This window comes from Engystomops pustulosus, chromosome 3 (genome assembly GCF_040894005.1).
Source record: "Engystomops pustulosus chromosome 3, aEngPut4.maternal, whole genome shotgun sequence".
Taxonomy (NCBI): Eukaryota; Metazoa; Chordata; class Amphibia; order Anura; family Leptodactylidae; genus Engystomops; species Engystomops pustulosus.
Genome location: NC_092413.1, coordinates 161,859,567 through 161,886,548, shown reverse-complemented (window position 1 = coordinate 161,886,548; position 26,982 = coordinate 161,859,567). Strand labels below are relative to the sequence as shown.

At 39.8% G+C, this 26,982-nt stretch overlaps 1 protein-coding gene across 2 annotated transcripts in view; it reads left to right on the top strand.

The window, feature by feature from the left end:
• Positions 1–26,982, top strand: part of FNDC3B (fibronectin type III domain containing 3B) — a 188,027-nt gene that overhangs the window by 112,755 nt on the left and 48,290 nt on the right. For both annotated transcript variants that reach the window (XM_072142793.1, XM_072142794.1), the window contains exons 8-19: positions 5,569–5,726; positions 6,154–6,213; positions 7,011–7,149; positions 7,317–7,370; positions 9,791–9,915; positions 11,875–12,046; positions 15,080–15,166; positions 18,113–18,251; positions 19,507–19,578; positions 22,956–23,074; positions 24,397–24,502; positions 24,774–24,934. In XM_072142793.1, coding sequence (XP_071998894.1) covers positions 5,569–5,726; positions 6,154–6,213; positions 7,011–7,149; positions 7,317–7,370; positions 9,791–9,915; positions 11,875–12,046; positions 15,080–15,166; positions 18,113–18,251; positions 19,507–19,578; positions 22,956–23,074; positions 24,397–24,502; positions 24,774–24,934 — 1,392 coding nt within the window. The remainder of the gene's footprint in view (positions 1–5,568; positions 5,727–6,153; positions 6,214–7,010; positions 7,150–7,316; positions 7,371–9,790; positions 9,916–11,874; positions 12,047–15,079; positions 15,167–18,112; positions 18,252–19,506; positions 19,579–22,955; positions 23,075–24,396; positions 24,503–24,773; positions 24,935–26,982) is intronic.

The following is a 26,982-nucleotide window of genomic DNA, read 5'->3' as shown; positions in this document are numbered from 1 at the left end:
GGAACGGCACCTATCTTGGGAACAGCGGCCCACTTCACCCTTCCAGCAGCCCCTGAACTCTATGGAGAGAGGCAATGCACATACAACACAATCTCCAATCAGGTCACTGTGCACTGTTCCCAATGTAGGCGCTGGATCCACAGATATGGGGGAATTCTGGCCCCAGTGTAGGTTGTATTAGTTACACAGAATTTATCAAACATGGCATTTATACATGGTGAAGTTTCAAGCAATGGTTTCCCGGCATAAGTAACCTTGTAGCATATATGCTTATATTATTTATTTGCTTTACTATATATTTCTTACTCTTCTTCCTCTAAAAATACTCCTTAAAAATGTTCAGCTGAGTATTTCTACTTCGGCAGAAGAAATTTAGAGCAACCTCATTAGCCATGTCTTGTTAGGACCTAAAACTAGATGTAGCACAGTGGGGCAGATTTAACAGACCTATTTAAGAATGAATTCTTTCTTAATTCAAGCCATATAAAAACCTGTCTAAAAGTTAAGACAAAAACTTTCGAAAAAAAGGGCATGAAAAAGTCTGTGCACCACAAATAATGCTGTCCCGAAAGAATTTTGTCCCAGTTTTCTGGTGTACAATAAGCCAACTGGTAGGGGGTCCAAAGTACAACTAGACAGTCTTAAACTATGACTGATTTATCATTCAGTATCAGACACATATATGAATCTTGTGGAGAATAAGACTGTCTACTCTAACCCTGCACTGCCTTAGCCTAATGATACTTTTCATAAATCTGTCCTACGTCTGTAAGTATCTCAACTGATATCAACTGCATAAAGTTTTTTTAGATATTTTTTCCAAGGTAGAAGTTCAGGGATCCTAGTTCCAGAGACGATGTGAGTCCTAGTGCAGGGACTGTTATACACAAGACATTTAAGACATATTATATACAATAAACTATACTAGTTTGTATATAGTATGTATACAATATACTATACATTCTATAAAAGGGGGTAAAATAAAAAAAACCCTGCTACTCCAAAATCATGGTTCCCACAGTGGGTTCAGTGTCCATGGCTGCAGCATTGACATGCCCTGTCAACATGTAACTGCTCACAAACCCATACATTGATGTGAAGAGGGAATAGTGGATGACCAAAAAATGTGCTGAAAACCTCATCTCATCTTATACAGGAGTCAGTAAAAAAAAAAAAAAAAACGTACATACTCGGTGTGGCTTCCAATCCTCGGCACACCTCTTCTTATGTTTTCTCTATGCTGCATTAGCCGGCAGAGACGTGCCCATGCGATCTGCTGGCCGGCGCACACTATGATGTAGCGGTGTCACCACTGATTACGTTATAGTGTCAAAATTGTGTGGAAGTGTCTCCAGCGGCTGATACAGCAAAGAGAAGAAAGAAGAGGAGCCGCGGGGACTGGAGCATTGGGGAGAAGGTTAGTATGTAAGTTGTTTTTTTTATGTTCTTGGCAAACTGCAGGCTGGCTGTATACTACTGGGGGCTGGCTGGCTATATACTATATGGGGCTGGCTGGCTGTATACTACTGGGGGCGGGCTGGATATATCCTACATGGGGCTGCCTGGCTGTATACTGCTGGGGGCTGGCTGGCTATATACTACATGGGGCTGGCTATATACTACATGCGCTAGCTGGCTCTATACTACATGGGGCTGGCTGGCTGTATACTACTGGGGGCTGGCTTGCTATATACTACATGGGGCTGGCTGGCTGTATACTACTGGGGGCTGGTTGGCTGTATACTACATGGGGCTGGCTGTATACTACATGGGGCTGGCTGGCTATATACTACTGGGGGCTGGCTATATACTACAGGGGGCTGGCAGGCTATATAGTGGGAGGCTGTGACCAATACATTTCCCACCCTTGGCTTATACTCATGTCAATAGGTTTTCCCAGTTTTGGGTATTAAAATTAGGGGTCTCGCGTATACTCAGGTCTGCCTATACTTGAGTATATATGGTAGTCAGTAATAATTTAGTTACACGTAAGGACCTATCAGAATCTTTTGTAAAACCATAAGACAAATATTCCACAGTAAAATTGAGACAATAGGGCAAAATTAAAAATACAGTCTTAAAGCTTAACTATGAGGAAGAAGTCATTCTCTTTGTGTGTAGCTAGCAGGAGAGCCTTATTTACATGCATCTCTGTAGATGCAGAAGTCGCCTGCAAATAATAATTTGGTAGAAGGGGTTCACTGTTCCCTATCAATTCCTCCATCCCAATCTGTGATTCTTCATAACTTTCTCTGTCTCACCCTGCACTTCAAGCTGTGTCAAATACTCACCACTCCTCTGCAACCCACTCACCCTGTCTCCCCCCCTCCCCCCCAGAAATTATCTTAACAGCAGGAAGCTGTTATCCCTTACAAAGAACAGACTATGAAGTTTATGTAACTAATTTAATAGCTGGAGCATGAAGTCCATAAAGTCATTGATGGAAGGAGAGAAGTAAGCGGTACTCACCAAGATCCTTTATTGAGGTAAACATACAGTGACAGAGCGCTTCCTTAGCGCATAATAAATCATTGGCTTGATAATGCGCTAAGGAAACACAAAACGGCCCGTCGCTAGGCCCTGGTACAGGTCACTGTATCTTTACTTCAATAAAGGATCTTCGCACACGTTGGTGTATTTCTCTCCTTCCGTCGATGACCTAATAGTGGTTTCTACCACTTTTCCTATGCTCTGTGCTCTATATAGATCCTTTATGTATAGTTCTGCAGTTTGCTTACTTTTGGAATCTCCTTGAATTGCTGCTAAGTTACTTCATGAGAGAAGATACAGGTTGTTCCCTAGGGATGTGGTATCCTCCATGGCTTTTCCTCTCTTGCCAGTATTTTGAACTTTCAGGTTGTGGAGGAAGGCTGGGCTTGAGAGGGCTTGCCAGAGCTCATGGCTGCCTCGGAGATGACCATGTTGGGCTCTTGGACATCCCTTTAGTTGCACCATTTTCTAATGTTTTTACAGAACCCTTAGGTGTTTTAAAAGGTTGGTATCAAGCTTCCCAGGTGGCCCATCCTGTGGCGTATTCCAATAAAACCTATATTGTCTGTAAGTATAAAGAAGCAAGCTTTAAGTTGCTTACAAGAAGGTACCATGTTCCTTCTAAACTCCACATGATTTTTCCATCTTCACTGTCCTGCCATTGTGATTCGATCTTACACATTTTCTGTATCTGCCCACACTTGCAGAATTTCCAGGAAAGGGAGAGATATGTTGTCTACCATTTTCCTTATTGGTTTGTGATTTGCAAACGGCTTTCTATCTACTTTATCTCTCCGACTTACTCATCTGGTTCTACCAGAAGTGTTCTCTTAGACTCGCCTCGAGTGCTGGACGTTCTCCATGTCGAAACACTCCCTACAACACTTCATAAATATAGGCCATAAAAAGTTCTAGTACCTTTTGCTGAATGCATCCCTGCCATGTGTATTTATATGGTGAACCTTCAGCAAGTTCAATTACAGTTTCCCACTGAGCAGTGACATACTTTTTGGGTTTGTGTATTTTGTTTTGTTAAGAACTTTTCGGATCTCATTACCCAGCGGTATTTTTAACTGCAGTAGGCTTGAGTTGATTGTAAAAGTAAATGGTAGATAATTGGGGAGATATGTTGGGTTTTGCTTTGTACGTAAACAAGACGTCAAACCAATTAAATATTTTAGCGATCCTTTGTTTGCTTTCGTCTTTCCTATTGAGAAGCAGCTCTCTGTTTACTGCTCCTCTTATTAGACATCATCTGTATTCTATCTATATAAATAATTCATGCTTCTATAATCACTTCATTAATAGACCTAAGATGACTTTTAAAGCGCACACCTCCACTCCAGACTGGAGCTGAGAGATGGGGATGTGATTTTCTTTTTGCACTTTGCAGTATTGTTGTATATTGCACTTTGTAGACTAAATAAAATAATATATTTACTTTAGCATGAATCTTGCGTGGCTTTTGTCTTTCCTATAAAGAATATTCATATATTTTAATATATATTTTTTATTTAATGCACAATATCCTATTCCTATCCATTTGCTGAAACTAAAGACATGAAAATGAAGGCTTAATATGTAGAGGAGTGGACCGAATTTGGAGTTCTCATGTGACCTGGACATATTGCCTCATTGGTGGCCATAAAGCCAGTCCAGTAAATTGATGCCCCTATCTATTGCCCCTCTATGATTGTTCAGGGGTTGGCTGCACGGTCATCAATCTGACATTATGTTTGGGTCGCGCAGAACGCACACAAACCCCAAACCAGAACCTAAATGTACACAATTATATGAGCACAATTTTAATGCATTGCATTGAATGGAATTATTATTTGTACATACACTTGCCAAGTAACACTCTATACACGTGATTCAAAGTGTAACCATCAGACATTATACAGGCAGTCCCCTACTTAAGGACACCCGACTTACAGACAACCCCTAGTTAAAGACAGACCCCTCTGCCTACTGTGACCTCTGGTGAAGCTCTCTGGATGCTTTATTATAGTTCCAGACTGAAATGATCAGCTGTAAGGTGTCTGTAATGAAGCTTTATTGATAATCTTTGGTCCCATTACAGCAAAAAATTTTGAAACTACATTTGTCACTGGGGAAAAAAAATAAGGAGCTACAATTATAAAATATACAATTTCGACTTACATACAAATTCAACTTAAGAAAAACCTAAGGAACCTATCTTGTACGTAACCCAGGGACTGCCTGTATAAATATTTGATCATGCAGTGTCTACCATGTAATACCACAAAGACCATATAAAATCTCCATAAGTAATGACAGTATTCTGCAATGTCTAAATAAAACTTTCATAGTATATTAGATAAAGCCATCTGTGGCATCCAATGTATATATCCACTGTTGCCAGTGCATGATCTGTTGGTGCCCTTTCATTATTAATATGAAATGCAGGATATATACAATTTTTTTGGAAACCCAATGGATAGTAATAAGAAAAAAATTGTTTACTGCTGCGATTTCCTCTTCAAATGTTTCGGCTCACAGTCTTTTTGGACTATGCTGGCAGATTCTGTGGTCACGTGAACGGAGTTTGCTGAGTAGCTGCATTGAAGCCTTGGGCTTTTCTGAAATGAAAAAGAAAAATGGAAACAAAATGTGTGGTCTTTCTACAGAACCCTGCTACATCTTTTAATCAGAGAAAAGGGGAGGGGCAGTGGGGCAGGTCAATGCAGAGAACAGTTATGGAGATGGACCGCCCTCAGAGCACTTGCAGGATCTGCATCGATAGATTAACATGTAATTATCTAGAGCATGTTGCTACTAAATACATAAGCCAAGGTACACTATAAAGTGCTGGACTACTAGGACTATAAAGTTTGAAGAGCTGTCCAGGGCTCCGACAAAGCTCTATTAGCAGGGTTTTTTTTAATATAAATAAGATCTATTTTATTTTACTTAAACATTTTTACACATTTAACACCCCTCCACCCACCCCCAGCCTAAAAAGAAAAATAGTTTTTCCATGCAGAATGTGAGATTGTGAGAGTTTTTCATCACATGTTTAAGATATAATAGATCTTAATTTGTTTTATTTTTCAGGTGTCTAACATTCAGTCGAGAACAGCTTTAGTATCTTGGTGTCCCACCAATGCCTATCCAGGTGGAGAAAACTCCAGTAATGGTCATTCATATTCCTGTAGTTATGAGGTTGCGTTATCAGACAAGGGGAGAGATGGAAAATATAAGATTATTTACAGGTAAGAAACTAAGTGAGAACCATATGGTAGCCATGGTCACTGTATCATGGATGCATCTTATTTTTTATAGGTAATAAAGTGAATGCTTTTTATGTGCATGAGAAACCGTGTACTCAATGAACTTCCATTTGGAGTCATTACCTCCGTTGTGACCTTGTGCAGTTTGTTTATTCTCCATGTCTTTTAGCACAGACACTGTAAAGCTTGCAGAAATGTCATTTCAAGCTGAAGTCTATATATCCCAGCTAAGACCTTGTAAAAGCCCAGAAATGTGTTACATGTATTAGGTATGCTTCCAGGCAGACTCCTCTGCTCTATATCTCTCAATGTCCCTTATATTGATGATGATATCACAGCCGAGGGCAGATGCTTGTATTAACTTCACCCTTTCTATCTCTCATTTTCAATGTACAATTTGTCTCTGCAGTGGAGAAGAATTAGAGTGTCATTTGAAAGACCTCAGGCCGGCAACAGATTACCATGTTAGGTGAGTTATGGCCTTGTCGTTCTAGCTGCGGAGCTGGGAAAACAATAACTGGGTCTGTCAAATTATGCCGGCCGTAGACAAAACTATTTTTCCTACAACTGGTGAACAGGCAATCCTTTTATATGCACATAATTGTCTATGGAAACACTGCAAATGTTATATGTCTTTGGCAGGAACTTGTCAGATGGAAAACCCTGATTACTAATGGAAGGTCCATGAAATTATATCTACAGTGTAATAGTATATCACAAATATTTTATATTGATCTATAGGATTTGATAACATTGTGTGATAATAAATCTTTATTTCTATAGTGCAATCATTTTCCACAGTGCTTTACCTACACATCAGAGGTATAGAGCTCATTATCACTGCTACCTCTCCCCTGCTGCCACGTGAGGCGAAGGGGACACTGTGATCAGGAGCTGAAGCTTCTGTTTGGCGGATTATTTCTTTATATGCTGGTGTAGGGAAAGCTGAGGGTTTTCAAGAACATTTTTTCAATGGTCCAGCTGAACTGTAGACAACTATTTCTTTTATTGGTGTTTCGTTGCAAAATCAATAGTGACATAAATCTATTATTTCACAAAGGTTTATAACAAGAAAATACTCAGGAATTGTATATTATGGAGAAGGAGGGACTAGATATTGATGACCTATTGTTAGACTAGATTATCAGGCTGACAGGGGTCCTACACCTGGATCCTGTGCTGGAATTAACAATTCTATTATATCTTTATGTATGTTTGTGAATGCTGGTCACTTATTAAACATGGTGTTACTTACATTCATCATAGGGTATATACAACGAATACATCAGTAAAGGGATCCTGTTCAGAGCCCATCACATTCACCACTCACAGCTGTGCACCAGAATGTCCCTTCCCTCCTAAGTTGTCTCACAGAACCAAAAGTTCACTTACACTACAATGGAAGGTAAGCGTTATCCTGCTGCTGGTTTATTATACCCGTCATAACCCAAGGGGTTCTTCCCCATCATGTTTTGTCAAAATAATTGCCATACTCAAAGAAGTAATGTCGAAGCTCTAGATCTATGTTTTTTGTATTATCTTATGTTATATTGATTTCTCCTGTTATTTCAGGCACCAGTCGATAATGGGTCAAAAATCACCAGTTATCTTTTACAATGGGATGAGGTAAGAATACATTTTAAGACTGTGCAGTTACATTGTTAGTATGAGAGAAAAAAAACGGATGTCCATCAAATTCATCCAAAGGACAGAACTGAGGGAAAGGGATGCGAAAGAGCAGTATTCTCCAGAGTTACATAGTGATCAATGTTAGTAGTAGGAAGGCATGTAAAGGCTATTTTGGAAAATCCCTGCTCTTTTTGCTGTGACCAGCTTCACAGATTCCAAGTTCTTGCAGAAAGAAGCCTTGTCACCTCTGGAGGTGAAACCTTTCATTTTTCAGGAGAGTGATCTCTTGTTTCATAATTCTGCGGCTTTTCAACACAATTTTTGTATGGACCATTTATATATTTTCATAAATTTATCTTCTCTGTCATCTTAATAAATCAAATCCATATCCCTTATCATTTTTGTGGCTCTTCGTTGAACCCTCTCCAGCTCCAGGGCATCCATTTTATGGACTGGTGCCCAGAACTGTACAGCGTATTCCAGGTTAGGCCGAACCAATGCCTTCTGCAGTGTTAATATTACATCCCTATCCATATCTCTTTGATACATGACAAGTTCTTGCTGGCTTCTGATTGACATTACATGCTGTTATTTAATCTTTGATCTACTATTACATCCCAGTCATTCTCAATGAGATACTCTCCCAGATTTACTCCCCCAAGGACATATGTTGCATTATTAGCCCCCAGGTGCATAACCTTACATTTATCCACATTGAACCTGATTTGCCAATTGGATGACCAAACACTCGCTGACTTAGTCCAAGTCAGCTTATAGCCTTTATATATTCTCCTTACACTAATTTGGTATCATTTTTAAAGTAAAAACTTTTCTATGAATTCCATCTTATATGTAATAGTACATCACAAGTACATTAATATACAGAAATGGCTCACAGGCTCACACCATTTTGCAACACATACAGTATTTAATAAAAAGTTATCAAAAGGTCATACAGTCCCCAAAATGGTAGCTATAAAAACATCAGTTTTTCTTCCAAAAAATTACACCTTACACAAATCTAAACAGCTCTTTATATCAAAATGTGAAAAAGATATTAGCATCAAAGAATAAATGAGATGTGTTATTTGTAGTGCACAGTGAAAGCCATAAAAAACTGAGCCCACATGAAAATCGTGCAAATGCATTTTTTCACCAATTTCACCGCATTTGGACTTTTTTTCCCCACTTCTCAGTATATGGTAATATTAAATTTGTACAATATGATATGCAGAAAAAAAAAGCCCTCGAACAGAAAAATAATAATGTTACAGATTTTTGATGGTGGGGAGTGAAAAATTGAAACACAAAAACAAGAAAGGACCAAGTTATTGGTTATGGGGTTAATAAAGAAGTTAAATAATAGTAGGCCTAGTTCTGGGCAATAAGGTACACCACTTATAGCTGGAGACCATTTTGAGTAGCAATCCTTGAGCACAACTAGCTATTACTCTGTATATTAGTGTATTAGTATTATTTTCATGAGTATATGAAGTTAAACTTTGGCCCCACTGATGTGTATTGTGCAAGACCCTATTCTAAGATGTAACACATGTTCTAATGCAGGTAGAGTTGACCAATCTTGTACTATGTCCTTTCTAAAATTACCGACACAAAAACAGAATCTTTGCCTTGTTTTCTTTGTGTTTTCGATTTATGGGCCAGTCTTATTGGCAAGATACAAATATATGAGCAGCCTTCTGTAGTGTGGAAAACATCTAGAGATGGCCCCAAAGCTTCTCATCTGTTAAGGTCATTAGAAAGAAACAGGATGTAAACACAGACATTGCACGACCAACCATTGAAGCAGGCAAACATGAACGTAACCCTGGTCAGGAGAGAGCACTCAATATGTTTATGTTCTCTTCCCATTGCTTGATGGGCCTGTGAGCGCTTAGGAAATATTGGATCTCTGAGGATTTCACTAGCCTTTCACTCATTCACCGTTACATATTTTCCTGTCTGAGAATTAATCCTAAAACATGTTATGCTTACTAATCACTTAAATGATTCATTTATCTCTAATATAAAATATTATCCATACTTTATGTTCTCCGTAAATGTAATGGGTTCTAAATACTTCAAAATGCCCCCCCCCCCCCCCCCCCCGGTACTTTTTCACTGACTGGCCATGATTATTTAACATAATAATAATAATTCCTTTATTTATATAGAGCACACAGATTACGCAGTGCTACACAGAGCATGTCACATCAGTCCCTGTCCCCATGGGGCTCACAATCTAATCATCCTACCAGTATGTTTTGGAGTGTGGGAGGAAACCGGAGGACCCAGGGAAAACTCACACAAACACGGAGAGAACATACAAAACATACAAACTCTTTGTAGAGTTTGCAGACATGTAAAATAAATTTGTAAAAAGTTTAATAAATCAAAATGTTTTCCTCTTTCCATAGGGAAAGCGAAATAGTGTGTTCAGAGAGTGTTACACAGGGAACCAAAGGCACTGTAAGCTGACAAAATTGTGTCCGGCAATGGGATATACATTCAGAGTAGCCGCCCGTAATGATATTGGGAAGAGGTAAGTGCGCTGAGGTGCTTTACGCCTTTACAGATAGGGGCGTTTCTCTGTTGCATGATAGTGAGTAACACAAAAAGTAATTGACTTTTTTTTTCTCTATAGAAAGTTATGCCACCCCCTTTGTTCTGTTAATAAAGGGACAGCACTGCCGGCATTTCTTATTCATATATATACGGCATTGTAATTACAGGTGTAGTTGTAAATGGTGCTGTTGTTACATACAGTTCAAAAGTTGAGCTGCAGTACCAGGTACAGCCACAACTGTACAACAGTACTGTATAAAATGTGGCCATAGGACCCCTTCATACAGGGTGCTGTAAGCTATATTCATGCTTCTTTACATAATATCTATAAACTGGTTTTGAAGTTTGCTAAACACCCCCTTTCTATTGACGATTTCATCTATGACTAGGCAGGAACTCTGAACTTGACATAATTCCAGCAGTGGAATTTCGGTGAAACTTAGATGATTATTATTGAAATCAGTTAAAATTGCCATAAAAAGGATTTAAATCATCCAAGAGAGTTAAGAAAATTATGTAAAGTCTGCCTCCGTGCATGACTAGCTGGACTATTAGTAATTGGCACGTTAAAGGTCTTCTTGACACTATTTTGGTGCAAAAAACTTTGAGAGTTTAATGAAGAGACATTTTTGAAGTATAATAACTCTGGGGGGTAATCCGATAAAAATAGTTAAGTCTGAAGGCTTAAGGCGGAAATAAGGTTTTTCTTGGAAGTAAATGGCAAAAATAAAACCAAAAAACAAAAGTTCCAAACATATTTTGCTATTGGAAATATTAATATAGTGTGATCAGTGGAATTGGTAACTCTTGCATACACATCATCTAGATCAGTGATGGTGAACCTTTTAGCGACCGAGTGCCCAAACTGCAACCCCAAACCCTCCTCTATCGTGAGGTGCCAACCAAAAATTAAAGCAGTAACTTATTGATCTCTGTTCCTTTACAAGCAGTATCTTTTAAGTTGCTTGGAACTGCAGGAAGATTCTTTGAGTCCTGTCTGGTGTGCTGGGGTGATGGCCCGGGTGCCCACAGAAAGAGCTTGGAGTGCTGCCGCTGGCACCCATGCCATAGGTTTGCCACCACTGATCTAGTGACTAGTGGCAGGCGACTAGCAATTTTTCCCCACAAATACCTTATATTCATGCTGTATTCAGTAGTGGTTGATCAATGTTGCTTCTTTAACTTATTTGCTGGAGATGTGTTCTGAGTTTTATCACTAGCTCCTAGACACATTGTAAGAGCTCACATGAAAGCTGAATCACAGACGTCTAATCGTTCATCTATAATACGAATGCATGACATAAGGAAGTAGCCACATACTGATGACCCAACCTAAATGTGTATTGTGTGGGAACTATCACTGTCTCAATGTGATCATAATCAATAAAAGGAGATCAGAGAAAGCTTGAAACTCCGATATTTAATCCTTCGTATTCCTCGATCAATTGTGATTCAGGCATAGACATAGAAAGTCCATGTGATATGGACAGAACCCTCTAAGCCTCCTACGAAACCAAACAGCACAAAATGATACCACCATTAGAAGGAAAAAAGTTGTAATATTGGTATTCTTGTCCTTATGTCCATGAGTGGCCAGTTCTCAAGTGGTTAAACTTAGCTCACTGTCTTTATTGTGTTTATTGATTAGAAAATGTCCAAATGTCAAAGAATTGTTCAAATATTAGTCCCAGAAGGGGAAGAAGAGGATCTGTGAAGGTTGGAGTAGTATAGTCAGTTTCTTGTTCTGATGAAACATTGCCGTACTTGTCAGGGTGAGGTGTCTTCCCATGACTGGTTACTTTGGAAGAGGAGATTGAACTCGTTGTCGCCTGCTTGTAGTGTTGAGTAAACGACCATAATTAAATAAGCTGTTGATTTCATTAAGGAATGTATAGTAAACAAGCCGCTTATTCATGTGTTTCTTGTCTATTCATAGTGAGTACAGCCAAGAGGTTGTGTACTACACATCAGGCAATATCCCTCCTACACCCGCAGCACCCAAGCTTATTAGAGCTGGAATTACATGGATAAGTCTCCACTGGATGAGGCCAGAGGGATGTTTTCCAGAAGAATTGATTTCCTACACGCTGGAGATTCAGGAGGACACCGTACGTGTTTCTTCACACTAAAAATGAATGATTTAGAATGATCTGTAAGGGTCTTGTTGCTTTCATTTCAAGACCACGCAGGCACTGAAACTGGAAAGAAACATATTTGATTTTGTAGTCACTCTGAATTTTTTGCATGATCATACTACATAGGGGATCACAGGGGTTAATACCAATGGATTGTCAGAGTTTCCACATTTGGAATGGTCGGTTTGTAAATTTTATATACAAGGAGCACATGTGAGCTGCTCTGTGTGTAGTTTGTAGCCATACCTGCTACACACGTGTTTTCCCTATATCCGTCAGACCGTCATCTGTGGATGTTCACCGCTCAGCGCAATGGAGAAATCAATCTTATGTGCAAGACATGACTGGGAGAAGTGTCCATTTGATAAAGCGGATGAAACAAGGCACTTATTTACCAGCTTGTAGCTTAAAGAGAAATTGCAAAAGACAAGCTCAACAAACTTGTTTTTAATATAAGTCATTTAATTTCAGAATAAAGTGGGATTCGGTGGTTCAGATAGAAGGATAAGAATCACTTAAAGGGAACCTGTTATGGCAATTTGGGACACTAAGGCCCCTTCCACACTAGCGAGTGTGATGCGATGAACTCGCATCACACTCGCAACGCAAGCTGCCGGGAACGCACGGCCCGAACGCAGCACCGCGGGAGTGAACTGACATGCTGAGTTCACTCCCGCGGTGCTGCGTTCGGGCCGTGCGTTCCCGGCAGCTTGCGTTGCGAGTGTGATGCGAGTTCATCGCATCACACTCGCTAGTGTGGAAGGGGCCTAACCCACCCATGGCACCTTATAGACCCCTGGGTTATTGGCACAAATCACCTTGTATGCGTTCTTCCCGTGGGCCAATAAAAAAGAAAAACAAACATTTATACTAATATTGATCCGGAGCTCCCTGCACCTACACATTTCTGCAAGTGAAGACGGTATAGTAAAACGTGGCTTCACTGCGCAAATGCCATAGGTATGGCACATGTGTAATGAAGCCAGGCTGTTATCCTGACTACAATGAAATACAAATAAATACAAGAGGAGGCACTGGCACCGATATGAGTGCAATGTGCCTAATGGTTTTTTTACATTGTGCCTTTAGACAACTCTCATCGAGGTCGATTTGGGAGTCTAAACCACATGTGCATAAGGACCTGTAGTTGGTTTAGGCTCCCAAACTGACGTGACCGATTCCCATTAACAGAGGTACCTATACTAATATATATCGGATTATTACAACTAAACTTAAACCAAAAAAATGCCAATTAATCAATCTTTATTAGGCATATTTCAAACAATACTAGTCAACATGACGTAAAACAGTTCATAACAACATGCAGTGCTGGTGGTCATTTTACAATTCAAGCAAGAGTGAAAATTTATTTAGATTTTAGACAGCAAAAGATAGCAGTATCAACCAATATCAATATATCAGGCCAAAGTGTAACATATAAAAGAGTGTGTCAGTAGTATCAAAACAGAGTTGTATAAACCACTAAAAAACCCCAGGCTACAAAACAGAAGTGTAATAATAAATGGCGCCCTTTATTCATGAATCTGCACTGAAAGAGTGCACCAACTTTTTTGGGGGGCACCTTTAACATAGAGAGTGCAACACAATTTCGTTGGACTTTGCATGTTAAATCTGGCGCACGGTCCATCTGCGCACCTGAATGCCCATTTCAATGATGCAATTTGTGCAGCTGGGACACAAAAGGGTCCTGTGCGACACATATGTGGTGCGGACCCTTCTTAAATAAATGTGCACAGTTTGTACTAGAAAGAACGTGCTAGGTCCCACAGAAAACTGGCGCAAGGTCCTAAATGTGCCCCACTGTCCTATTGTGACATCACTATGATGTTATGACATCACAATGCCAGTGGCGTAACTAAAAGCAAAGTCTGTGCCGGGCCCCGACTATAATGTATGGATGTATGGTTTATAGTAATAGTCTTCTCATATGGGAAAGTGACACCATAAGGGCCCCCTAAACCTCTTGGGCCCTTGTGCGACCGCAACCTCTGCACCCCCTCAAGTTACGCCCTTGAGAATGCCCCTTTTTCTCAACACGATGGCCCTTTGTGCCATCACCACACTCAATAATGACATTACCGGGCCATAATATGATTTAACAATCCTATTGTGACATCACAATGCACCATTATAAAATTAGACTGCCCCATGGTGATATCAGAATTCCCTATTACATCACTGTGCCCATTCTGACACTACAGTGCCCATTGTAACATCACGTTTCACCACTTTGACATTACAATGACCCTTCATGTCATCGCAGTGCCCTATTATTTGTTAGCGAACCGCCAGCAATTTCAATAACTTCCCCTTCATGCCATCTTCGCACATAGGGGCATGATGAGGGGGCAAAACCAACAGCAGGGGCATAACTTTAGGGGGTGCAGAGGTTGCGATCGCACCTGGGAGGCATAGGGGGCCCTTATGGTGTCAGTTTCCCATATGAGAAGACTATTACTATAAAGCATACATTATAGTCTGGGCCTGGCACAGACTTTGGACTGGGGCCCACCAGCTTCTTGTTACGTCACTAACCAACAGTGCCCATGCACTGGTTACAGTAAGTGACCATTCAAGCTGAATGGGTGCTAATTAATTGCACAATTCTAATTTATGTACTTTATGTATTTAGGACCTGGCATAGAAATTCATGTAGAAATATACGCTGCTCAGCGTCTTGATGTGTCTGGCGTTGTCGGAGGGTAGGGACTTAATGTTCCCCCATTACATTGCGCAGATATTCTCAGAAATAGCATGAAAATGAGTGTAGAAAGGCTGAGAAATAGGGGAATGTAGATAAATCATAAATGTCCAAGCGAGGAATACCCCTTTAAATACAGTAACTATTGTGTACATACAGCACACTCCTATCACATTTATGGTATGATTGAGACCATGAATCCTCTCTGCAGCAGCCGGTGTATTTATTGTGCTATCATCCCGTACCATACCCTTATTCTATCTTTTTTCATGCTATTCATCTAGGACTGTGTATTTCAACCAACATACTCTGGAGAAGAATTAACATGTACTGTGAACAATCTCCAAAGAAGCACACAATACAAATTTAGGGTGAGTCCTGAATGATTCTTGTACCAGCAGATGGCGCTGTTTCCTCTAACTTTTTTATATTATGTTATTTCTGTGTTTTTTTGTTTCTTAATTGCTAAAATCCAAGATCATGTCTGTGCATTATTATTTTATGGAAAGATTTTATACCCATCAGCAGAAAGTCAAAAACATAATCACTATGTAAATATCAACTCCAACTCATATACTGCATAATTATCAATTCATTGGAACTACAGAAAACATTTCCTATAGCCCAAAGCTTGTAACTAATATGAAACTGATGAAACTGGTATTTTATGAGTTTTAAGAAGTGGGTTATGATATATAAAACAGGATATCCAGTTTTTGTAAAATATTTGTACCTGACCATCTTGTTATATCTAGTATTTGGACATTTAATAATATCAAGTTCTGGACATCTTGTTACATCTAGTATCTGGGCATCTTGTTACATCTAGTATCTGGGCATCTTCGTATATCTGGGATCTGGGCATCTTGTTACATCTAGTATCTGGGAATCTTGTTACGTCTAGTATCTGGGCATCTTGTTACATAAAGTATCTGGGCATCTTGTTACATCTAGTATCTGGGCATCTTGTTACATCTAGTATCTGGGCATCTTGTTACATCTAGCATCTGGGCATCTTGTTACATAAAGTATCTGGGCATCTTGTTACATCTAGTATCTGGGCATCTTGTTACATCTAGTATCTGGGCATCTTGTTACATATAGTATCTGGGCATCTTGTTGCATATAGTATCTGGGCATCTTGTTGCATATAGTATCTGGGCATCTTGTTACATCTAGTATCTGGGCATCTTGTTACATAAAGTATCTGGGCATCTTGTTACATCTAGTATCTGGGCATCTTGTTGCATCTATTATCTGGGCATCTTGTTGCATCTAGTATCTGGGCATCTTGTTACATCTAGTATCTGGGCATCTTGTTACATCTAGTGTCTGGGCATCTTGTTACATCTAGTATCTGGGCATCTTGTTACATCTAGTATCCGGGCATCTTGTTACATCTAGTATCTGGGCATCTTGTTACATCTAGCATCTGGGCATCTTGTTACATCTAGCATCTGGGCATCTTGTTACATCTAGTATCTGGGCATCTTGTTGCATATAGTATCTGGGCATCTTGTTGCATATAGTATCTGGGCATCTTGTTACATCTAGCATCTGGGCATCTTGTTGCATATAGTATCTGGGCATCTTGTTGCATATAGTATCTGGGCATCTTGTTGCATCTAGTATCTGGGCATCTTGTTGCATCTAATATCTGAGCATCTTGTTGCATCTAGCATCTGGGCATCTTGTTACATAAAGTATCTGGGCATCTTGTTACATCTAGTATCTGGGCATCTTGTTACATCTAGTATCTGGGCATCTTGTTACATCTAGTATCTGGGCATCTTGTTACATCTAGTATCTGGGCATCTTGTTACATCTAGTATCTGGGCATCTTGTTACATATAGTATCTGGGCATCTTGTTGCATATAGTATCTGGGCATCTTGTTGCATATAGTATCTGGGCATCTTGTTACATCTAGTATCTGGGCATCTTGTTACATAAAGTATCTGGGCATCTTGTTACATCTAGTATCTGGGCATCTTGTTGCATCTATTATCTGGGCATCTTGTTGCATCTATTATCTGGGCATCTTGTTGCATCTAGTATCTGGGCATCTTGTTACATCTAGTATCTGGGCATCTTGTTACATCTAGTATCTGGGCATCTTGTTACATCTAGTATCTGGGCATCTTGTTACATCTAGTATCTGGGCATCTTGTTACATCTAGTATCCGGGCATCTTGTTGCATCTAGCATCTGGGCATCTTGTTGCATATAGTATCTGGGCATCTTGTTGCATATAGTATCTGGGCATCTTGTTGCATATAGTATCTGGGCATCTTGTTGCATCTAGTATCTGGGCATCTTGTTGCATATAGTATCTGGGCATCTTGTTGCATCTAGTATCTGGGCATCTTGTTGCACCTAGTATCTGGGCATCTTGTTGCATCTAGTATCTGGGCATCTTGTTGCATCTAGTATCTGGGCATCTTGTTGCATCTAGTATCTGGGCATCTTGTTGCATCTAGTATCTGGGCATCTTGTTGCATCTAGTATCTGGGCATCTTGTTGCATCTAGTATCTGGGCATCTTGTTGTATCTAGTATCTGGGCATTTTGTTATACCTAATATGTGGGCATCCAGTTTTATCTGTAATCTGCATATTTTGCTACATCTTGCATTTAGGTAACAAGTTATATCTAGTATCTAGGCATATTCCTATATCTGGCATCTGGGCTTGTTGTTATATCTAGTATCTGGGCAGGTATTTGGGCATCAAGTTGTATCTGGCATCTGGGTAATCTAGTAATACCTTGCATCTGGCCATCTTGCTATATCCTGTATTTCCTAGGTATATCTACTACATAAGCATCTTGTTATGACTGTAAATGTTTATCTAGGCCTCTTGCCTTGTGTTAGCATTTACTTATATCTACTTTATAGATATCTTGTTATAACTGTGATTTGGGCATCTTGTTATATCATGTCTGGGCTTCTTCCTATGTGTGGTACAGTATTTGGGCATCATGTTATATCTGGTGTCTGGCATCTTGTTATATCAGGTACCTGGGTATCTAGAGATACAGTATATATGCATATTGTAATAACTCTGTTTCTTGCCACACCTGTTAAATCTCCACAATAACATAGACTGTATATTCAGGTCTAACATTGCTTTAATAAGAACATCTAGATCATATGGGGCTGCTTTAAAAGCATATTACGCATGGCAAAAGCTGTATTGATGGCTCTTTTGCTGTCTGGTTGACTATTATGAGTTCCCACTGCTAACATTTATGTCAAGACTGTGTTTTGTAGAGTTTACAGTTAATTTCCACTCTTCTCCTTTTGCTGCCCGTTCTACAGCTTATTGCCTCAAATGTTGAAGGAAGTAGTGGACCGAGCGAAACATTGGTCTGCACCACAAGTCCGGACCGTCCAGGTCCTCCATCTCAACCAGTAGTTAAGGGTGATGTCAATGCTCATGGCTTCACTATACAGTGGGGTGAGTACAGTATTATGTGTATTATGGATTATTTTGCACAACTTCTGCTCTGGAATCTGTATGTCTCTATGTGCAAGAATGAAATGCATACATATAAATGGCGGCTCACATGAGACACTGGGGATTGTTGTTGTCTTAATATGGAGCAATTGTGAAACACTTCAGTTCACAAAATACAGAGAGCACAGAGATAAAGACGGATGCTGCATTTTAATAAATGTCGAACGGGGTAATGCGCTCTCTGAAATGAATGAAGTGGAATCTCATCCATATTCAGACAGACGGCAGCCTTATCACACTCCCAGATAAGAGACCTGCACTCATCTCCTGACACTGCTCGTCCTGGAAGTTTGGGATTCTAATAGAGAGCTGTATATGGAGACGCGCAGAACATTGTTTGTTGTGGGTCATATTTTCTGGATATTGATGTGTTACAATGAAATGATTTATTGCAGATGCCTAGGAAAGCGCTGAGCACATGGTGTTGAGCTTTTGTATCCATTCCACATTATACTTGATACGTACCTACTACTGCAGGCAGGGGGGTGTTAAAGTTGTGACACCTTCTTGAAAACATTATATTGGTTGTATTGTTTTGTCTTGTTTTTATTGTGATATAATCAATGTATAACCTTGTAATAAATTTACTTAGCAAAATGTCTTTTCTGTGACGTTGTATTTCCACATTGTGGTTTTGTTTAGTTATGACTGTGAAATAGCATGAGGTGAAGCTAAAGAGATCTGGTACTATTGTTTCTAACTTCACTGTGAGGTAGAGCTTATCCCTCAGCCCATTGACCTCAAGAGATATGGTATTACTGAAGTCAACTCCTTCTACAGGATTAGGGACCTGAGAAATCCACAGCAATCTCGCAGAATGGGAGACCCCAAATTTGCCAGGGCCTACACCATACCAGAGGAGCTTCTAGGTTGCAGCCTCAGATGTACCAGCAGCCGTAAGGAGTTTTGTTATTGGCTGTGTATGCACCGTTAGTTATCTGCTGAGAGATGCTGGCACTAGCTGTAATCCCACAAAGAAGAAAAGAATCATGCATACTATATACAAACTAATATGCATGAAACTTTTTTAAGGAGTAAAACCGTCTGTACAAGTGTCTTTGATTCTGGCACAGGCATTAATGCGACCTCCGGGTGCAACACCTTGGTACCGTAATGTAAAGTTCTGAAGATTTAGTCAAAAGGATTGAGATTAAATATTGAACTCTGACACTGTACATGGTAATGTTTCTTACAGATGCTCCAGAAGATAATGGTGGCTCAGAAATACTCAAATACCTGTTAGAGATCTCCGAAGGGACCTCTGAAGGTGTGTTATATGTCCAATTTTATTTTATTGTTATTGCTAGACCCATCACCCTTGAAGAAGACAACATTCTGATATTGAAACATACTGGGGGGATATAATAATGTGTCTCAGGTTCTGCCAGCCTGTAGCTGGTAAACACTAGTCTTTTGCTGCACCAGATTTATCACTGTTGATGAATTCTGGTGCAGTGTAAGACTATACAAAGTGGAAACATGGATGCCAGCTCACCTCACCAGTAGTGTCAAGTCCGGCACGGAGTACAGATATAGACAAAACATGTGCTATGCCAAAATATATAATCTTTATTAATAAGCAAACAAATCAATTATCACACCAAACCAAAAAATCCACCCAGACAGACGAATATATGAAAGTAATAGTAGTTTGTATATAAATATCCAGCTCACCTATTTTTTGCATATGGGTCACCTCTTTTTGTGCGAAATCCACAACTCCAGTGTGAACGGTGCTCGGTGCTAGGTTGTAGGAGGAATCTGTGCTGCCTCAGGTATATCATATAATGAAGGGGTAGATGGATCCAGCACTCGTGAAAAATATTTTTAAAATTGCATTTTCTTTATTTAATCCATATTATGCAAATTCCAAAAATAACACAAAAGCCACAGTAAAAAATGAGCTAGAATGCTCCCTGTTAAAAAATAGGTTGAAACGGCAGACCTACGCGTTTCGAACAGGTACTGGCATGTCGTCCTTAGTCATGGTCTATCTGCCTTGATACACAACCATGTTTTATACTAAAAAGAAAAAGAGAAATATTCGAGATGCCACCAACACTAACATTATCAAAAATAAATCATGTCTATCCAAACATTTTTCAGAAATACATCAAGGCAATACATCCACCTTACAGGTCACAGCTATTGAAAGAGTTACGGTACCATCAAGGGGTGGAGACAGGATTTACAAACTTAGAAATAGAGAGATTCATTGGATCTTAAAATTAGATACCCGCTATCCATGCGGTCTAAACAATAGATCAGACACACTCTACTTCTACTGAATATAAGCTTTGTATATATCATTTCTCTATATACCCCAGATAAACAATACACCATTACCTTCTCTCCTCTGCACATGTCCTCACTCACCTGTTTGACATCACACCCTCTTTTTCCTTTTAGTATAAAACATGGTTGTGTATGAAGGCAGATAGACCATGACTAAGGACGACATGCCAGTATCTGTCCGAAACGCGTAGGTCTGCCGTTTCAACCTATTTTTTAACAGGGAGCATTCTAGCTCATTTTTTACTATGGCTTTTGTGTTATTTTTGGAATTTGCATAATATGGATTAAATAAAGAAAATGCAATTTTAAAATTATTTTTCACGAGTGCTGGATCCATCTACCACTTCATTAGACGAATATATGGCCTACGAGTTTCGGACAGACTCCCTTTTAGTTGGTCTAAACTGTGTGCCAGAATTTTTGGCACATGGATGATTTCCAGCAAACCACACCCGTTTCACATAAGGTCACACCCATCTCCTGAAGGTCACTCCCCTTTAATCGGAAAATCAGGGAAATTGCCAAAAACAGGTCTAAAAGCCTTGATAACTGTGGTGCAAGATATTTTAGACAGTGTTTTGGCGAACCTCCCACCACTTTTGTTCTTTTTTACTGCAAGGCAGCACCACTATGAACATCCAGGTTTACCAGACCTTTTACAACAGTTTGTCTTGACAGGACATTAATGACCTATTTGAGACCCCTGGATGTCAACATACTGAAGAGACTGTTATCATTGATTACATAAGCCCATAAGTGTTAAAGGGTTTATCACAGATTATTTTTTTTATAAATGGCTGGCTTTAAAAATGATAAAGAGCATATACTCGCCTCTCTCCGCATCCCCTACAGCCACAGCACCAGCTGTCACTAACAGTTCTCTGTGTACATAAAGAGGTCGACAGTGCCTTCCCGACCACTGCTAAAGCCTGCTAAAGCCTGAAAACAACGGGTCAATGCAGGCGCATGGCAATGGTCAGTATACAAACAGAGATCTGGCAGTGATGGGTGGTGCCGCAGGGAGAGGTGAGTATATGCTTTTCATTTCTAAAGCCCCCCAGTGATATATTTATATCCTGCAAAGGAGTAAATTATCGTGTGTGTGTATATATATTTTAATATTTTTTAATGAATGACCCCTTTGAAGTCCCTGATTTTCCATATCTGTCATACATGTCACACAGCTATCAGAATACACATACAACCAACCAGATCAGTCGGACCCTATTGTGCTGTCGCAATAGATGGGCCAGTTGTTGATCCAATCTCTCAGTTAACATTTAAATGTGCCTTGTAAGTGTATGCATAATATATTGCCAAATTTGATGATAAACAAAATCGCAGTGGTTTCACAAAAACAGTGACTTCTTTTAAAAATCTTTCCATTTTAAAGCAAAAATATGCCATAAAATAAATTGTGAATATAATATATAATTCTTATGCAAATTTCATTACGCTCAATATTTAAATCTAAAACAATATTTCCTAATATATATATTTTTAAAAAAAATTAAATCGGGCTTATCCAACATAATCCAAGTCTAGAAGTAGGCAATGTATATTCATTTTTATTCATTAATCTGAAAGCTGTAGGAAGGACAAGGTAATGTTGGTGAGCGTTACACAAACAGATGAGCCGCGGTAGAGGACAGCAGTAGAGCCACTTCCTACCAATTACACCGTAAAGATTGCTTAGGCAGCGCTAATGAATTCCAAGAAACAGGTCATCAGAACTTAGTCTGTTCTCTTTTGAGGATTGACTTCAAGGAAAATAAAATTAAATGTAAACTCAATAGATCTGCAAGATGCACATCATCAAGCCCTCTATTAAGTGCACAGTAAGCTGAGACTGTCACATTTCATCTTCTTCTAATGAACATGACAATTGGCATGTTAGGCTTGGCTTCCTATCTACATACATTTACACCAGTATCATCTGCGCTCAAGATGTCGTAATAAGTGTTAGTCACATTAACATCAAAATAATGGCCAGATCTTGAATTTATGATGAATTTATTCATTATATATATGTCTGATCTCATGAATTTGTAGTGTAATATAACAATTGGTTTTATCCAAGCATGAACACAGACCAGCAGTTTTGTGAATGCAGTTGTTTCATAATAAAGCTCTTTATCCGTCCATATATTATCTTCAAAGTGGCCAGTTTGCCTTTAGCTATGTATAGTATTTTAGAGTAGACTACACTTATAATATTAAATGTACCCATGTCATTATTTGCTTCTTATTGTATTTCATGTTTTGCAAGTAGTTCGCTTCTCTCTCTATTAATTTCTATTGAAAATCAGAATACTTAAGATGACATAATAATGGCCATGCTTTTTGCAGCAACTCAATGGAAGGTGGCATATAGTGGGTCTGCAACAGAATATACCTGTAATGACTTGAAACCAGGCACTTTATACAAACTCCGCGTGTGCTCCATCAGCACAGGAGGGCACAGTCAGGTAAGTAGTGCTTCTATTTTAGTATGCCCATTAAAATGGTAGAAATAATATCATTGTGAGCTCAGAAAGCAGAATGGAAGGTAGGTTTGTTGACATGGTCAATGTGCCATTTTGAATGTTTGACAGAAAATTGCTTCATTACAGTTTGGGGGCAAATGATATTGGAAGTCAACATAAAGATATAATGCAAAACAGAATATAGGTGGAATATTTAATCACTGAGGATTGTCGCTGTTTGTCCTAGTTGCTATCATTTTATGTAGTGTAATAACATGGAATTCCAGGAATTCCCTCAGGAAAAATATTACATTTGTTTTGAGTGTATGGACCTTTCACTGGATATTGGGGCACATTTACTTACCCGGTCCTGTCGCGATCCAGCGGGGGTTCTCCGACGCTGATTCGGGTCTCCCGGCGATTCACTAAGGTAGTGCGCCTGATGTCCACCAGGTGTCGCTGCTGCGCTGAAGTCAGTCGGAGTTCACTGAAGTTCACCAAGCTATGCTGGGTGCAGGTAAGTGCGTGTCGAGCGACACATTTTAAAAAAAAAATACGGTGGTTTTTCTGCATCCGTCGGATCTTACGATGGCCACTCCCCCAATTTCCGTCGCGTGCATGGCGGCGGCGATGCGCCACAATCCGATCGCGTGTGCCAAAAACCCGTGGCAATTCGGCGCAAATCTGTAATTTTCGGGCAACCCGACGAAAAACCGCGATTTGGGCCCTTAGTAAATGACCCCCAATGTTTTGTTGGCGGTGAATTGCCAATTATCGAGATACAATGGAATTGCTTAGGGACATTTTTCATGGCTTGTACACCAGCCAAACCAGTCAGTACGGCTGGGGGAACATCATGTGAAATCTCTTGATAAATTACCTCCACAGACTCCAAATTCTTAATCTGTACCAGCCCACTACCTCTTTAACCTACTACACTTACATAATGATAATAGTGTGTATTCCTATGTAGCAGACGGTCTTGCAACTACCTACTAAAGCCTTCGTCAACACATATTATCTGTTAAATTGCAGATATTTGTCTAGTTATCACATATGATATACGCTGCTTAGCGTTCTATTACTATTGATTAGTAATATGATGGCGTTATGTAAATAAAGATAATTTCTATAATAATATTATATAAAATATTATTACTATTACTTATGCATGCTGTATATTTTAGATATAATGTAAAAGACCACTGACCTCCGACTAATAGAAAGTGTGATGAGTAGTTAAGCCATGGTATAGACATTAGAGGAAAAAAATAATACAAATGATAATTAATCCAAATGTTGCTAAACCATTGTTTTTTCTACAGTGTTCTGAAAGTCAACCTATCTGCACACTGTGTGTAGCACCAGGTCCTTGTAACGCACCAAGAGTAGTAGGCAAACCAAAGCACAAAGAAGTTCACTTACAATGGGGTAGGTATCAATATTCATATCATGTTAATAAACTGAGAATATAAGAATCTTCAGCTTTTTTTATATATGTTTTTAGTTTTTCATAGACTGATTTGCCAAGCTCTGTGCAGCGCTGTGTAATCTGTGTGCGCTATATAAATATTATTATTATTATTCATACGCTCTTTTAGTCACCTCTAATCTACTAGAAGTGAGATAAAGTATGTTACATGTGTTTTTTGTTATGTTGGAATATATTCAATATTAACATTCACATTGACTTTCTCGTTAGATGCACCTGGGTGTCCAGTATCAGAATACAGCCTAGAACTTGGAGTACCTGGAGAACAGACCACTGAGGTCTATCATGGCTGTGATTTGGAGTGTACAGTCAGCGATTTACTTCCTGGAAGTACTTACCAATTTAGAGTACGAGCTTTGAATGATGGAGGAGTAAGTGATTTTTTAACGGCTTAAAACTTCCTCTTATGCCACAACATTGTGCTCCCCCATCATCCTCCCCCCTTTGTTATATTGATATACACGACGAGAGGGGAATGATCTTGTCTTTTATTTACTGAAACTGAAATCGGCGTGAAAACACCGAGCCATGAGTGTTACATAAAGAGACGGAGGGAAGTGGCTCAGGTAGGGAGATGGTAGGATTGACTTGTTTCAGTCTGATCTGTCTTCTTGGATATCAGTGGGAATATGGTGCGGCTGAGCTACAGGACATGCTGGAGCTCGTAGCAGAAGCTCATGCGAGAGGGGGTTGATTCTGTGAATCTAAGGGTGCATTCATACGCGGTATGCCCGCTGTGTCATGGAGAGGAGGAGGAGCTCTATCTTTTCGCGGTGTACGGTGCAGAACGGTGCCACACGTGTGTGGCTCTGTACCTCCTCTGGGTGGCCATTGCCGTGTATGGGGACGTATATGCAGCAATAGACGGCCATCTGAATGTACCCTTACGAAGATTGTAGCAAGAAATCTGAGCTGTTTATCCAAACTGCTGCCACAAACGGTAGAAAAATTTTGTCAGGTTTCCCAACGATTTCCGATTTGTGGCGGAATTTTGGCGCACGCAATCGGATTTTGGCACATTAGCGCCTGCTTTCACGCGACAGAAATCGGGGGCGTGGCCGTCGGACAACCCGATGGATTCGGAAACACCGCAGAATTTAAAAAACGTTTTGTGTTGCAAGATCAAGCACTTGCATGCAGCGGGGAAGCAGCGACACCGGGTGGATATCGGGCGCATGACTTTATTGAATCCCGGCAGACCCGAATCCTCATCGGACAACGCACCGCGGGATCCCAACTGGACCGGGGAAGTAAATGAGCCCCATTGTTGTTGGTTGAATTATTTTTGCTTCTTAATAAATACAATAGGCAGAAAAGACAAATTCGGCAAAGCTATACATAACGTTTTGGATAATCTCAACTCTACATAGCTGAATTATAAAGTGGTCTGCAAAGACATATTCTTTGGCCTCATGTCTTTCTTTATCCATATCACCCAGCTTTCCTGGAGGCAAAATAAGGAAAAAACATGTGACACTACCCATCATATTGTGTCAACCTTCCCTTGATTAAGTACCCAGCTTCCCTTTATCTTGTGCCCAACTTCCATTCATATTATGGCCCCCAGCTCCCCCTTTATATTGTGGCTCCCAGCTTCCCCTAATATTGTGCCACCCTCATGCGGTGCTTCCCCTTATTGCTATTTAACAGGATAATATCATATCATAAAGCCCGCCAGCCTCTGCTATACACAAAGCAGCATAGGCACAGTGATAATACAGATCGCTGATGGTTTTCGACATTTACACTGTAGGACGCTCATAGAGTTGATGTCTCGGGGCATACTTCCCGCTGGCCTCAAGTGCGCCCTAAAATCTGAGACTGTTCTGTGGAATCAGTAATGGTTGGGAGATATGTCTATCTGTTGTGTATATTTTGTGACACATATTTTTTGACAAAGAGAAAAGACACAGCACATCTTTAGGTGTGTAGAAGCACCTTATGATAGAGACACTAGGACTGTTATATCATGCCTTGTGCGCCATTTTTTTGGCATGCAAAAGTTGAAATTCCTGGTGCATGACCCTAGGCAGGCTATGATGGGGATGCCCTGACAGCCAAATTTACTATAACCTGTGGCAAAAAACTGGTTACTCATGGGTGCAGAGGCTGCAGTGATTACAGTCTCTGTCCATCATGCAAGGAAACAAATGCACAAAGGATTTTATAAAATAGTTGATGTAGCTAAAGTGTATGTATTATGAGAAGCAGGTCCATTCTTCATAGAAGCGACTGAACCTTTGGTACATTACTCATTGCTTCTATTTCCTGCTGTATAGAATGCAATTTATGATCTATCACCTAAAAAATGGCAAAGATATTCTGTAGTATGCTGCATAAAAGCTGAACAGGAGACACTTTGGCCGTGGATGAAAGGGATCAGAAGAGGGTATCCTGTAAACTAGTAATAAATATGAAC